The 12,641-nt window shown below is 39.0% G+C and overlaps 2 protein-coding genes across 7 annotated transcripts in view; one reads left to right on the top strand and one right to left on the bottom strand.

The window, feature by feature from the left end:
- RPS6KB1 (ribosomal protein S6 kinase B1) overlaps positions 1–10,238 on the top strand; it is a 27,561-nt gene extending 17,323 nt beyond the window's left edge. Inside the window, exons 16-22 of one of the 6 annotated variants that reach the window (XR_012831547.1) lie at positions 84–145; positions 530–673; positions 1,113–1,198; positions 2,506–2,598; positions 7,039–7,104; positions 7,661–7,691; positions 10,200–10,238. The gene's annotated coding sequence lies outside the window, so the exon portion shown is untranslated. The other 5 variants (XR_012831548.1, XR_012831545.1, XR_012831546.1 and 2 more) reach the window with 5 other exon arrangements.
- On the bottom strand, positions 4,055–12,641 carry RNFT1 (ring finger protein, transmembrane 1). Its single transcript, XM_075719959.1, has 9 exons — positions 12,601–12,641; positions 10,166–10,584; positions 9,764–9,840; positions 9,037–9,137; positions 8,234–8,387; positions 6,357–6,515; positions 5,445–5,510; positions 4,476–4,577; positions 4,055–4,282 (listed from the first exon to the last, which is right to left on the bottom strand). The coding sequence occupies exons 1-9, from the start codon at positions 12,603–12,605 to the stop codon at positions 4,148–4,150; spliced, it is 1,218 nt and encodes a 405-aa protein (XP_075576074.1). The 5' UTR covers positions 12,606–12,641; the 3' UTR covers positions 4,055–4,147.

The following is a 12,641-nucleotide window of genomic DNA, read 5'->3' as shown; positions in this document are numbered from 1 at the left end:
CTTAAATATTCTTCCTGCAGATCCTTGATGACATACTTTATGCAGTTCCTATATATGAACTTCTACAGATTGTTCTCTTCTAGATTAACTTGGCTTTGTAGCTGTCTTCAAGAAACAAACTTGAGCTGCCTTAGCAGAAATAAAGGTAATCCCTATTCTATTTTTCATCTTTCACAGTTTACTGGAACTAAATATACTCAACTGCTGAATAAGATGGATGTGAATAGCAATTAAATGCAAATTTAAACATATGCTAATCCAAGTGACCTTTTTTTTTTTTTTTTTTTTTTTTTAAGGAAGTAGGTAGGCCGTAAGTATAACTGTTGATCTTAATCACTGTCTTTTATGACAGCTTTGAAGGGAAAGGGAGGGAGGAGGAATTCCGCATAGAACTTAAAGGACCTGACAGATGCTAGTTCCGATCAGTCTGTCTTGCTGAGGGCTGGTACCTTCACCTAGGTTCTTGGGCTCTTAGTAAGTAGCTATTGATTGCCATTTGTCATCCTTTTCTCTGTTCTGTTTCCAGCAGAGTCAGACACGTGCTGGATGTCTGTGCGTCTGTGTGTGTGGAAAGCAGGGCAGCTACCCTGGCCTGACTGGGCTTGATAAGGAAGAGTTGCATCTTAATAGCATGATGCTGACAAGCGGATCAGAGAGGATGTCGTTCATGGATGTAAGTTACCCACTTTTTTCCCTCTCTCTGTAACTAAGATAAGAATGACTTGTTTGATTTATGAAGTGTAAATCTCAACTGGCTGATCAGAATATCTTTTTAGTTCTTTGTTTTTTAATAAACCGTGTTTGATAATATTACTGGGTTTGGATAATTTTCACTGGATCATAAAAGAAAAAGTCATCACAGGAAGAGGTCCTATCTCTGACCAGTATTCACCCTTATTCTAGTAAGGCATTGTTACTACTGTGTGGTAGATAATGACCAAAGGATCAGCAACAATCCAGGGTTGACTTAAAGCACTGCCACCGTGTTTTGCTGTGCTCCATAAAATGGTCTTTGTGAGTTTTACAGGCCAGATGATGCTGTCAGGTTCTTGTGTTGATTTTTTTTCTTAACCGCAAGTGTAATACTTCTAAATTAGCTTCATATTTTTTAGTAATAATGCTGGCCTTGCATACAGTACATTGAGGAATTAAGGCATCAATGACAGTATCTGTCTCAGATACTGAACTACTTGTTGAGGTAAGTAGTTTATAAATGCCTTTTGTTCTACAGCAAAAGAATATTTAGTTCAGGTTAATTTCTTTCAAATTTCCCTGCATACTTTGAATGTATATTTGTAAAGTAGCATGTTTCTTGATCTGTAACTACCTTCCTAGTTCATCTTAGGTCTGCCAGTCCAAGCTATTGGTCCTGACGGACCACTTCAGCTTCATGCTGTCACAGAATCAGAGTCTATGATTTTATGATAGAATGGCAAGCTTCCCTCTCACTGTTCCCTGCTGCATAAGCAATGGGGGCTGCTATTCACTCATCTTGGGGATAAGGCAGTAAGAAAGCATACTTGTTTGTCAGATCTTTTCCCTCGGTCTGCAGGGTGGTGGCTCTGTTTTCAGGACAACTGTTTGTACTAAGCAGCTGGTACATCTCAGAATCTGTACCTTCCCAGCTAATATTCCAGGAATGGACTAGGTGATTTAGACCTACTGTTCTAAAAAGATTTTTGAAAGTCTGTCACAGAGTATTGGAATTCTGGTGAATGGCTACCCATTACTGGTAGGCAATGAATTTAATCAATAGTCAAGTATTAGGAAGTACATTTCCTTGCTCTAACATCACGTCCAAGTCTAATGAATTTTAGTTTGTATTTTCTCTGAGAGGATTTTTTAATTAAAAAGTGACTAAGCTGTTGGCATTAGCATTTCAGGAAAAGCTAATCCCAGGTAAGTTAAACAATTTTTATGTTGCCCAGTATTTTAGAAAGGGTTGGTTATTACATCTACCCTTACAAAGCATGTATTGGGCTTAGTCACACATTTTACTCACACAAGCAAAGCTTTTTTCAAAGGTGCCATTTGTTGACTAAATTAAATACAGCACTCAGATTGTTTACACAGTACTCACACAATACTTGTATGAAGAAAAAACCTTAAAACACTCTTTAGCTAAACTCTATGTTCATGATTAAGTTTAGGAAAGTCTGAATATGACTGTGTAGCCAAGTGAGCTGCCGAAGTCTCTGTGGGCCCATCAGAGATTCAGAATCCAACCTTAAGTTCCCCCTACTCTTTTTTTGTTCCTTAACTGATTCAGTTCTTGTCCATCTCTCAAGGGAAGTTCAGCAGCAGCCTGAGTATCAGCACTGATGAAATGTAAATAACAAACAGTTCTCATCTTCTATGAACTTCAAATGCAAGCTAAGGCGTAGCTAGATCTCTCCGAGGAAACAAAGAGCAGTTTGTTCCGACTATAGCGGAGATAGAGGCACAAGCCCATTAGAGCACAGCTCTGGCTGTGGCCAAGCTCTAATTCTTCCCTGCCACCCTCAGGACTGCTCTAACACCATTCATCTGCAGATTCTCCAAACTAAGTACCTCACCTGCTGGGAAAGGCTTCCATGAGAACCAGTCTCTTCTACTGCCGTAAGTTTCCAATTACAGACTTAGAAGCTTTTGCCTCTTTTCTTTAAGCTGGAGTCTTTTTTTCCCCAGTCACTCAGATACCATGGTGGAACAATCATAGGGCACATTTACTCTGAACTGCAGTAAACTTGAAACAAAAATACAATTAGCATGCTATAGCAAAACCCAGGCTGAACATAAAATGATACCTCTTAGCTCAAATCTTCCATCTCATTAGATTTTTATTCAGAATACTGAATTCTACTAATAATACACTTTTAGCTGTACCTTTAAGGGCCCGCTCCCATCATGCCCTGTCAGCCCTATAAATCTGGCTGTGTCAGCTGCAACTTTATAGTACTAGTCACTGCCTGGCAATTTGAGTTGCTACATCATTCATCAAGTAAGTGTTTAACTTTTTAATTCTGTGTTTTCCCTAATTTAGAAGTTTCCTAATGGTATTCAGTTAAGACAAGCTCAAGTTAGCTTTGCTGTAACAGAGTAATTTGAGTGCTTTTTTTAGTCTTATCTGAATAGCAAGGTGAAAAAAGACAAGCAAGTTAAAAAAAAAAAAAAAAGGTGAGACTGTATGTAAGTTAGCTCTGTAATTAGCATAAAGACTAGTCACGAATAAGGTGGAACATTTGGAGGTTTTTTGTTTTTCGGAGACATTAGTTTAACAGGAAAAGTATACCTAGCAGTGAGCTGTTGTTATGTGCTTTCATGTAAGTTAATACTGAAACAATAATGATTCTTGTTTCTTTATTCAACATGCACCAAACAAATAGATTTAAATGCATTTATTCTCTCTGATTTTTATGCATACTACAAATTGCAAATATAGTATAAAATAGATTCTCCCCTGTAAGAAAATCTGGTTCCTGTTATGACAAAAATATAGCTTAAAGATTTGTTTTAAAAATACCAACTTTATAAAATGCTAAGTAAAAAACTAACATCAGTGGTTGGTTTATATGTTAAGCCAAAAATCCATTAGAAGTCTACAAGAACCTAAAGGGGAAATGTCTTATTCTTGTGGCTTACCTCCAGATACAGTGAGAAATAGTTGCTGTTACAGGTGCATGAATAAGCAGCTGACTTCTGTGATCTATTGGGCTAACATTAAAGGACCTTTAATGCCAAGTGTGACAAGTAGCTCTAATTCTCACTGTAGTCCAGAGTATAAAATTTGCTCATAATCTTAATAAAACTGGTAGGTTGACCTTTTGGGTTGAGTCATGTTAGAAGGATAAATACAATTTAGTACAGTCTGGAACTCTACTTAAAGTTTTAAATAAAATGTTGAATTAAGAAGCTGCTGCAAGAAGTAATGCAGCATTTTTCAAGGACTTGATTGTTTCCTACAAGAATCACAAGAGAAGCAATGCTGGCTTTTCTGCATTAATTCTGAAAACTTACTTTTCTATACTTAAGAAGGTCAAGTTAACATTTTCTGCGCTGTTTTAAATACTGGAAACTCGTTTCTTGTGCCATCTACAATTTAATCTGCAGTAAACTGAAAAACCTCAGCTTGAACAAACAAACTGTAAAACAAGTTGTTTGACATGCTTTAGAAAATCTGTAGATGCATAGATGTAGCTCCATCCTTCCACTTGTTAACATGGTCTGAAATAACAGTTCTGCAGAGTGGACACGTTTTTTCTCTATTAAACCATAAAGAGATGCATTCTTCACAAAATGTGTGCTGTAATGAAAAGAATGAGAACTTAGAGCTTCTAAGCTCTTCCATTTATAAGACGGTATATTATTTGCATAGCCTGATTTCTAAAAATAATCAGAAGACATACACTTGCTAATCTAACTTTATGTAGTTTTGTTTACCAGTTGTTTAAAATATTCTGAGGTTTGCAAAAAATAATTCTGATTGTGTGTATTACCTGACAGATAAGTAGAACAGGCTTCTGAAATTCAGCTTGGCAGATTGAACAAATATCATCCGATTCAGAACACTGTCTCTTGCTAGCTGTCACCCCATAGTGCTGTAAACGAGATATTTTCAGCAGATAATAGTTTCGGGGGGTAGGGGAGGGGCAAAACAAAACACAAAAATACCAGGACAGAAAGGAATTAGGAATAAGGGCTGCTATGTTAGGAAAACTATTAAATCCCTAATCCAACAAAATGTTGTTAAGTTTTTTAATAGTTGTCTTGGGGCCTAAAGCTTATGTGCTCCCACTTACCATGCTGTCTAGTTAGTATCTTCCCCTGATCACAATTACTGGAAAAATCTGTATCAGTTTTATTTTAACAGTGACCTCTGAGCAAAACACTGTGTCAAGTTCCAATTTGACCAAGACAGCACTTAGGAAATGAGAAGTGCTTTGTTACTCTTTTAGTTCAATGACACTGTGCTCCAAAATCTCCTATACGTTTTACTGCATGAATAGCAGACTCCAAACAATACCTCTTACTACAGAGAAAGATTATCTAGAAACTTACAATTGTAACAGAAGTTACTTGCATGTCAATTATTTTGGTAAGCTTCAATTCTCACTTATTTCAGCATAAAGCTCTGCCTGCATCCAACCAATATTTATTACAGTTAAAAAGTAGGAAGCAGGACAAAAAAGGTGTGTTATTTCACATACATTTATCTGAAGGGACATGCAGAATAGACTTTTTGGTTTTCTTTTCTGTTTTTTTTTTCCCCAGATGACAACGTAATCGCTAGTCAAGGAATTCAGACTGTGAAATGGGAGAACAAGTATACAGGGTTTACTTTAAAAAATGCAGTTGTCTATTGCTAGAACAATACCAAGTAATATAGGAATGAGGTATTTAAAAAAAAGAAGTATTTTCAGGTAAATTGGGTTTATTGTTTTGTCATAAGAGAATTCAGTACTCACTGGTCGTGTACAAAATATCCGTAAGACCTGCCTGAAGTTTCTCAATTGTCCAAAAAAGCTCAAAAGCTGAAATGGGAAAGAAAACCTGAGTTATGCTTAGTATTTTTCTCTGTGAATTAAAAAGCTTCCAAGCTTTTGTGCAGATTCCAACGCTAGAAGTCTCACTGCTAGTCTGATGTTGGCAGGAACATAAGGAAAGCTATAGCTCAGACTGACCCTATTTTAGTTGCTTAATATATAACCAAACTAAGAATTTAGCCTGAAGTTTTTTTCCCCAGTAGGTGTCTGTTCTTTAAAACAAAAATAGTGTTGAGGTTCTCAAATGAAGCACTACAGTGCAAATACACCAGCATTGTTATCATATATGCAAGTCTTTAGACTTGTAATTAAGATAGCTTAGCATTATAAAGTATTTTTCGTGTTCAAAGTCAAACTTGTACCGAGTCTGGTTACATTTGGGGCAGATGTGCTCTTTGGTGAAGTAGACAGCCAGTATGAACACTTACATTTAACTCGTTTAGCATCGCACAGGATACTCTAGCAGAGAGAAAATCTAGTTTCCTGGAAAATGCTGATTCTTTTAGCTATTAATTTTACCTTTATTTTTGCAAGCTCTCTTCCTCAACATCTGGTAACAGTCTGATCCGTGTCTGATGTGAGGGGACCTATAGTAACAGTGTTCTTTGCTATGCAACCTCAATCCATTCCTAGACCAGGTGCAGCAAAAAGATTCGGTGCCCTGAGTCAGTGTTCCTATCAGTTTTGGAAGGCTTTATCAGTTAAACTGAAGCATTGACTTGCAAGTCAGTTCAAACACAGGGGAACACTTAGAAATGTGTTAGTTTATGTGCCTCTAACCCTCCAGTGATAATTACTGCAAAATAGTTTGAGAGGAATATAAAGCTTACATACTTTTAGGATGAGGTAGAGAAGGCCCAGCAATATCCCCAGGGTCCATCCTAGTACACTGTCCAGCTCCCCATAGCCAATAAGATAACGGAACCAAACTGGTATGGGGACAAACATACGGTAATACTGGCAGAGTTCTTCTAACAGCATGTACCAGTAGCCCTAAGCAAGACATGCAAAGGAATCGCTCAAGATTTAAAACACAAAGGGTTTTTTTAAGATATAGAGAAAAGATGCATTGTTATTGTTTTGAGTAACTTCCTCTCATAATATCTTGAAACAACTAAATATGAAGCATGACAAAGAGTGAAGACCAGATGATGAGTCTCACCACAACAGCACAAATAACAATAATACCACTGATTGCTGTAGTGCAGAAAAATCAAATTAATAGGCTAAAATAGGATGGCTTTGTCAGGTGCCTACCTACTTAACAATGCTATCAGACTTAATTTCATAAGCATTAAAAAAGAAAATAAATGTTACATGAAAAAGGGAAATAAGACAAATTTGGTCACGTACATCAGCTTGTCATTAGCAGAGTTGTGTCCTGCATTGAGGATTAAAAAATGAGGGTAAGGCCCATTCTTTTATTAACAAACATAAGGTGCAAACTGTTTTCCTGTAAACATTATTTCATGCCTGTGTAAGAAGCCTTATCTTGTGATAATTAACTCCTATATAGGATGGGTTGATAAGAAAATGGTGGTGGTAGGGGGAGAAAGAAGCACAGGGTAGCTGGACTGAACAGGTAAACAGAGTTCAATGACACCCTAAAAATTACTGAATAACAACTGCAAAGCACAGGTGTCCTGCATAGAGCACTGTGTGTGTGTGCATGTATAAGTATTTAGCTTAGCTTTTACTTTATTTTCTTAAGTTTGTCTTTAAAACTAGATTCATAACAGGGAAGAAGTATTCTTTCTATAATGTACACTGGATAATGCCATGATTTGCCATTGTTAACCAGATTCTCTCTTTAATTTAGCCACAGTTTAGGTCACAGTGGGTGTAATGGAATTTTCAACAGTTATTTTTTGGATGTTGTATCACTTTAAAAAAAAAGATCTTGATTATAAACTGGTATTTGGAGAAATTGATTGTCCCTGAGAAAAACTTTGTCCTGATACGTTTGAAAATATAAAACCTACCAAAACATACTGGTCAAATACTATCATGTAAGAGCTGTACTTGTTCGTTTGTTTGGTTTTTTTTTTTGTTGTTTTTTTTTTTTTTTTTAACCAGTACTACTATTTGCTATTTTGACATAAAATTTAATTGTTTTTTGCATGTCTCACCTTGGGAAGCGGATAAAACATAAATACCCCACCAACCAATGTAAGTTTCTATAAAAATCATTAAACTTCACTGGTTTGAGGAATTAAGCTATGAATCAAATTCATTGATCTGAGACAAATATTGCTTAAGTTTATTAACAAAAAGAAAATCCAGAATTATTTTGGAGAGACAGAAAATACAGCTGTTTGCACGTGCAGATCTTAAAGTCTTCTCATGTCAGTTACTGTCGAGCATGTAAAAAATTTACTGTGCGTCAGCTGCTCTGTGCTAACAGCCTGTACACACATTCTTACATTGCAGCAAATAAAAGGTTTCTTCATCCCCCCCACTTAGAGACAGAAATAACCCATTTATCTGATGACATAATACAAGCAATTGTTTCAGATCAGACTGTAAACCTTCCTTAGCACCAAGCAGGGAAGAAGATGAAATCCACAGGGCTTTCTCACCCACAGTGTCGTGGTGGATTATATACCGACCTTTAATTAAAAAGCCTTTTCTCTGGGTAAAATGTAATAATTAGCTAATTTTACTGTAAAAGGATCTTCATAAGGTAGCAAAAACATAGCTTGTTTTCTTACCTTGGATTTAAAGGACATCATAAAAGAAGGCACCAAGAGAACAAAGCACTTGAAGCCCATGAAGAGGAATTTCAGGATAAAGTCTGTGACTCCCACAGTCCAAAGTACCTCCCAGAAGTTCATAAAATCCACAGTAGGGTTTAAAAAGATTAAGCTACAAAAAGAATTATTAGAAGTTACCGGAGCACCCTATTTAGAGGAAAGCATAACGAGAGATTATCACGGCATAATCCTTAATTAAAAAAGGTAACCTGGTTTACATAGAGGAAAAATATTTTCTAAGAAAATGAACTCTTTATTGCAAATTGACTGTTTATGATCTCTGACCTTTCAATTTTTGAACCTTCCTTTCTGTATCTTCACCACAACCCCCATCCTCTAGAGGTAGGCTTTCTTTCCCATTTTAGCGATACAGCCTTCGACTGATTTACAGCCAAGACTGTAGCTACAGAATGGTAAGGGAATAATAGGAAGCTGGAGACGTAAACTCCACAGAGCCCCAGAATGCTATATTCAGTATTCCAAAGGCAAAGTGTGAGGGTCAAAGCTAGGAATTAAACCCAGCTACATTCCTGATGGTACAGTAGTACCATTAAGTTGAGTATGGGGTCTGATCTTGCAAATTCCAACATAATGTTTTTAAGGACAGCACCTGTTCAGTTTGGCAGAAGAGGAGGACTGGAGATTAAAATGAAAGAGAAACCAATGCCACAATTAAAGAAAAACAGCAGCAGCCCAGATACAATGTTCCCACTTTATATTTGAGTAATTTATGATGTGAGTAGAGATGTTCCTCTACTTACCTGTAATACAGTGACTGAGAATGAAAGGTGTAATACAAGAGGAGAGATGATCCAGTTAGGTATACTAGTAACCAAGCACATTGCAACTTGGAGCACCGTTCCTGTAAGATAATCGTAAAGACCTATTACAGTCCTTATCTCAGTATCAGTGTCTTAAATACATCTCCAAAGCATTAAGTCTCTTGCACCTGAACAGAGTTTTACTACTAGAGGATTTTATCTTAGTGGTTTCAGGTCAAATAAAATAGGAGAACTCAATGGAAAGGTAAAGCAGTAATTTTAATGTTTTCAGCGTAACAATTTCTATGTGCATGAAGGTTTTTTCTAAAAACACAACCAAAACCCACCCCACTCTGAAGAAACAACAAATTTTCCTTTGGCATTGAACAGAGACAGCTGAAAGTTTAAACTGTCAACTGCTGTTTGAGTCCACAAATATAGTCAAGTTCTCCCATAAATTCCAAAAGGCTTTTATCAGTTGAAGTGATTTCAATATTCAAAGTCAGAGGGGGGAAAAAAATCCCCTCTTTTTAGATTCTGCAAACCTTACTTCTCTGTGAAGCTCTACAGTGTACAGTAGCATTAAGACTTTATTTTCATCTTGAAACCTTGACACCTAATATTATTAGGTAACTAAAACAGTATCTCCATTCACATTTCTTTCAAAAATTGATGGATAAAGGTCTTGGTTAACTTACAGAATTTTGTTGCATAGGGTGATACTTACTCTTAGAAAAACCTGATTTACTATGCTTTTGTTTGCATACATATAAGTTGTTAGCAGCCCAATTCCAAGAGAAATGCCTATTAGGAAAAAAGGGTCAGTTATACACAAGAAAATAAAAAAAATTACTGAACTGGGTTAAAAAAAACAGCCACTTCTAATATGTCTTTATAATTACAATTAATAGCTTGGACTATCAAGCCAAAATAATTAAGCACATTGTACATACACCAGCAAAGGAAACAGAAGCCACTGAAACGCAGTTTACTAAATCTCTCTTTCTGATGAATAAAGCAAATAAAAATAAAGCTAAAAATAAATTGAATTATATTTCAGGCACGGTTATTAGCGTATCTCTTTGGGGGGAGGGTCTGTTCCCTCAAACCTTATTTTGTTATACTCTACCAATTATATGCTGCATGATCAATTTGACACACAGAATCAAGATATACGGCAGACTTTTGTGCAGCCACTGGAAGAGGTGTCTGAGCTCTGAGAGGGAGCTGCCGCTGTGTTCCTCCGAGTCTGGAGCAGAATCATCGAGCCCCCCTGCATCGCTGTGGGCATGTCCGTGTGAGCGACTTTGGGAACCTGGCCTCGAATGCAGGGAACTCGCGCTTTCTCTGGCCTCTCCCACAGCAGAGTTTAGCTGTATGCGAACATCTCCGCTGTGATGGCATGAGCTCTCTCCTGACAACCTTGCTGCGTGGGCACTCTGAGAAGATGAAGAGTCATCACCACTCCCTTGGATGTTGTGGAGATGACTGCAATTTGGTTGCATGGTGGGATTTTTTTTCTGGTCCAGATTCTTGCTATTTTGTCTCCTAGAGTGGGATATAAAGAGTCACAGTTGAAGGAAGAACTAGGTTGGGGGGGGAGGGGGACAGGGACGGGACCCAACAAAAAACCCAACACAAAAATACAATAGACTGTACTGAGTGATTGCCTGCCTGAAGTAAAGATTCTCTTTCTGCGAGATACTGTCTTTGTTTTGAAAGCTGGCGTGCTGGGTTTGCGTGCTGTCCCCACGGGGCAGCTTTGTGTGTGCCATATTAAATTACTTCCTTTCATTCACGTGCAGATTTTCTAGCCTTTAGTGAACCTGGCTGCCTTGGTAAAATCTAAAATTGCTTCAGTGCAAATCAGAACAGCAAAAGCTGCTGAACAGGAGACCAGCACTAGCTTGTACAGAAGAGATCTTAGAAGTGCTGCATAATTTCACAAAAATAGTAACAGTAGTAGGCCAAAGAAGGAGCAAACAATGATGGGAAGGAAGCAAAGAGTACATTTACATGCATCCATAAAATGGTAAGCATTTGTTCAGGCAAGTCTAGTTGAAAGCCAGTGCATGCTCAAAATTGAGGGCCATTATGAGATTAACGAGATTATCCTGTCTGGGTAAGTGAGCAGAACCAGGTTAGCCTATTTTGTAAGAAGCATTTAAAAGAACCTGGACCATATGGTCTAGGTGAAAAAAGAAGTGCAGACAACAAGCAGTAATCTTAACAGTGGAACCACCCAAATGAGGTCTTATTTATCTTTTCCTTTGGCATCTTTCTGTTGTCTTCCTGGGCAGCTTTTCACTTCTGTGTCAGTCTTTACATGGGTCAAATAGTGTTAAATTCGACTTCTCTGGACGGGTGTGACATCAGAGTAACGACTTCGGGGAACGCTTTGAAGCTGGATTTGGCACAATACCGTGTCACTATTGAATAATATTATTGAAACACTGGAAATTTTATAATCCAATAATTCAAACTCTTTCACATTCCTCTTTGAAATGACTTTTTCCAAAGGTTAGCATCTATACACAGCTAGCTTCACTGGGGATACAAAGAGGTTGAAGCAAAATCGGGTTTGCACCACAAGAAGTTTTTAATGTATTTGCACAAACCTAGACTTCTTTAGCCTTTGAAATGGAGATTACATCAGAAGAGTGAACTGCACCGATTTAAACAATATATGAATATGGGAACTTACTACCATTTGGAAGGGCTGCTGCTGCTACTACTATATTTTTGTTGGCCAAAGATTACGTCATACTGCGATCCAGCCAAAATTCATATTCGGTAATTTTATGCACATGAATAAAGCAAATAAACTGGAGATAGTATTGACTTGTATGAGCAGTATTACTCAGTGTGCCTGTAGGATCGGGCCACGAGTGCCGTTTTTAAAAGGAGGGGAATTAAAAAAAAAAAAAATCTCATTAGCACTTTTCAGTTAGTGGCTTAGGGCCCGCTTCTGCAAAAACCGGCAGCTCGGTGTTTAAAAAAAAAAAAAAAAAAAAAACAACAAAAAAAGCGAGCGATCCCATTGTTCCAGCAACGCAGCTTGCCTTGGCACTCTGCCTAACAAACTTTCAAATAACTAAGTTATTAACGGGGATTTCACAGCGTAAGAAATCCGCACCCAGCGGACGGCTTCCAAAATTTCTTCCCCCCCGCCCCGCATGAGATAAAATGAAGGCTTCGAAAAGGCTTCTCTCCCCCGCAGCCCCCACCTCCCCCTGGCCGCTGCCCCCCCCCCCCCGCCCCTGAGGACGCTCTCCCGCCGCGGCCTCTCCCGCCGCCCCTCGCAGGGCCGCGCCGCGGCCGGGCCTCGCCGCCAGCCCCCCGCAGCGGCGGGAGGGCGCCTGCAGCGCCGAGGGGGGCCCCGCCGGCCTCCGCGGAAGCCCCGGCGCAGGGAGGGGGTGACCCCGGGGGCGCGGCCCCGCTTCCTCCCCCCCCCCCCTCCCCACCCCGCCCCGGGCTCTGAGGGGGAGCGGCCGCCGGGAGCCCCTTTCCCGCCCTCCCCCGCACAAGACCGGCGAGGCGCCAAGCCGCGGCCCGCCGCGGTACCTCATCGGGCGGCCGGCGCCTCCCGCCCGGCGCCGCTGCCC

This window comes from Pelecanus crispus, chromosome 12 (genome assembly GCF_030463565.1).
Source record: "Pelecanus crispus isolate bPelCri1 chromosome 12, bPelCri1.pri, whole genome shotgun sequence".
Lineage (NCBI taxonomy): Eukaryota > Metazoa > Chordata > Aves > Pelecaniformes > Pelecanidae > Pelecanus > Pelecanus crispus.
This window is presented reverse-complemented; position numbering and strand designations above follow the sequence as displayed.

Bases quoted from the DNA above. Each gene is read 5' to 3' on its own strand.
- RNFT1 (XM_075719959.1), bottom strand. The intron at 9,841-10,165 runs GTAGAGTATAAC...TTTTCCTAATAG, and splicing joins GATCATGCAGCATATAATTG to GCATTTCTCTTGGAATTGGG. The intron at 9,138-9,763 runs GTAAGTATCACC...ATTATCTTACAG, and splicing joins TAAATCAGGTTTTTCTAAGA to GAACGGTGCTCCAAGTTGCA.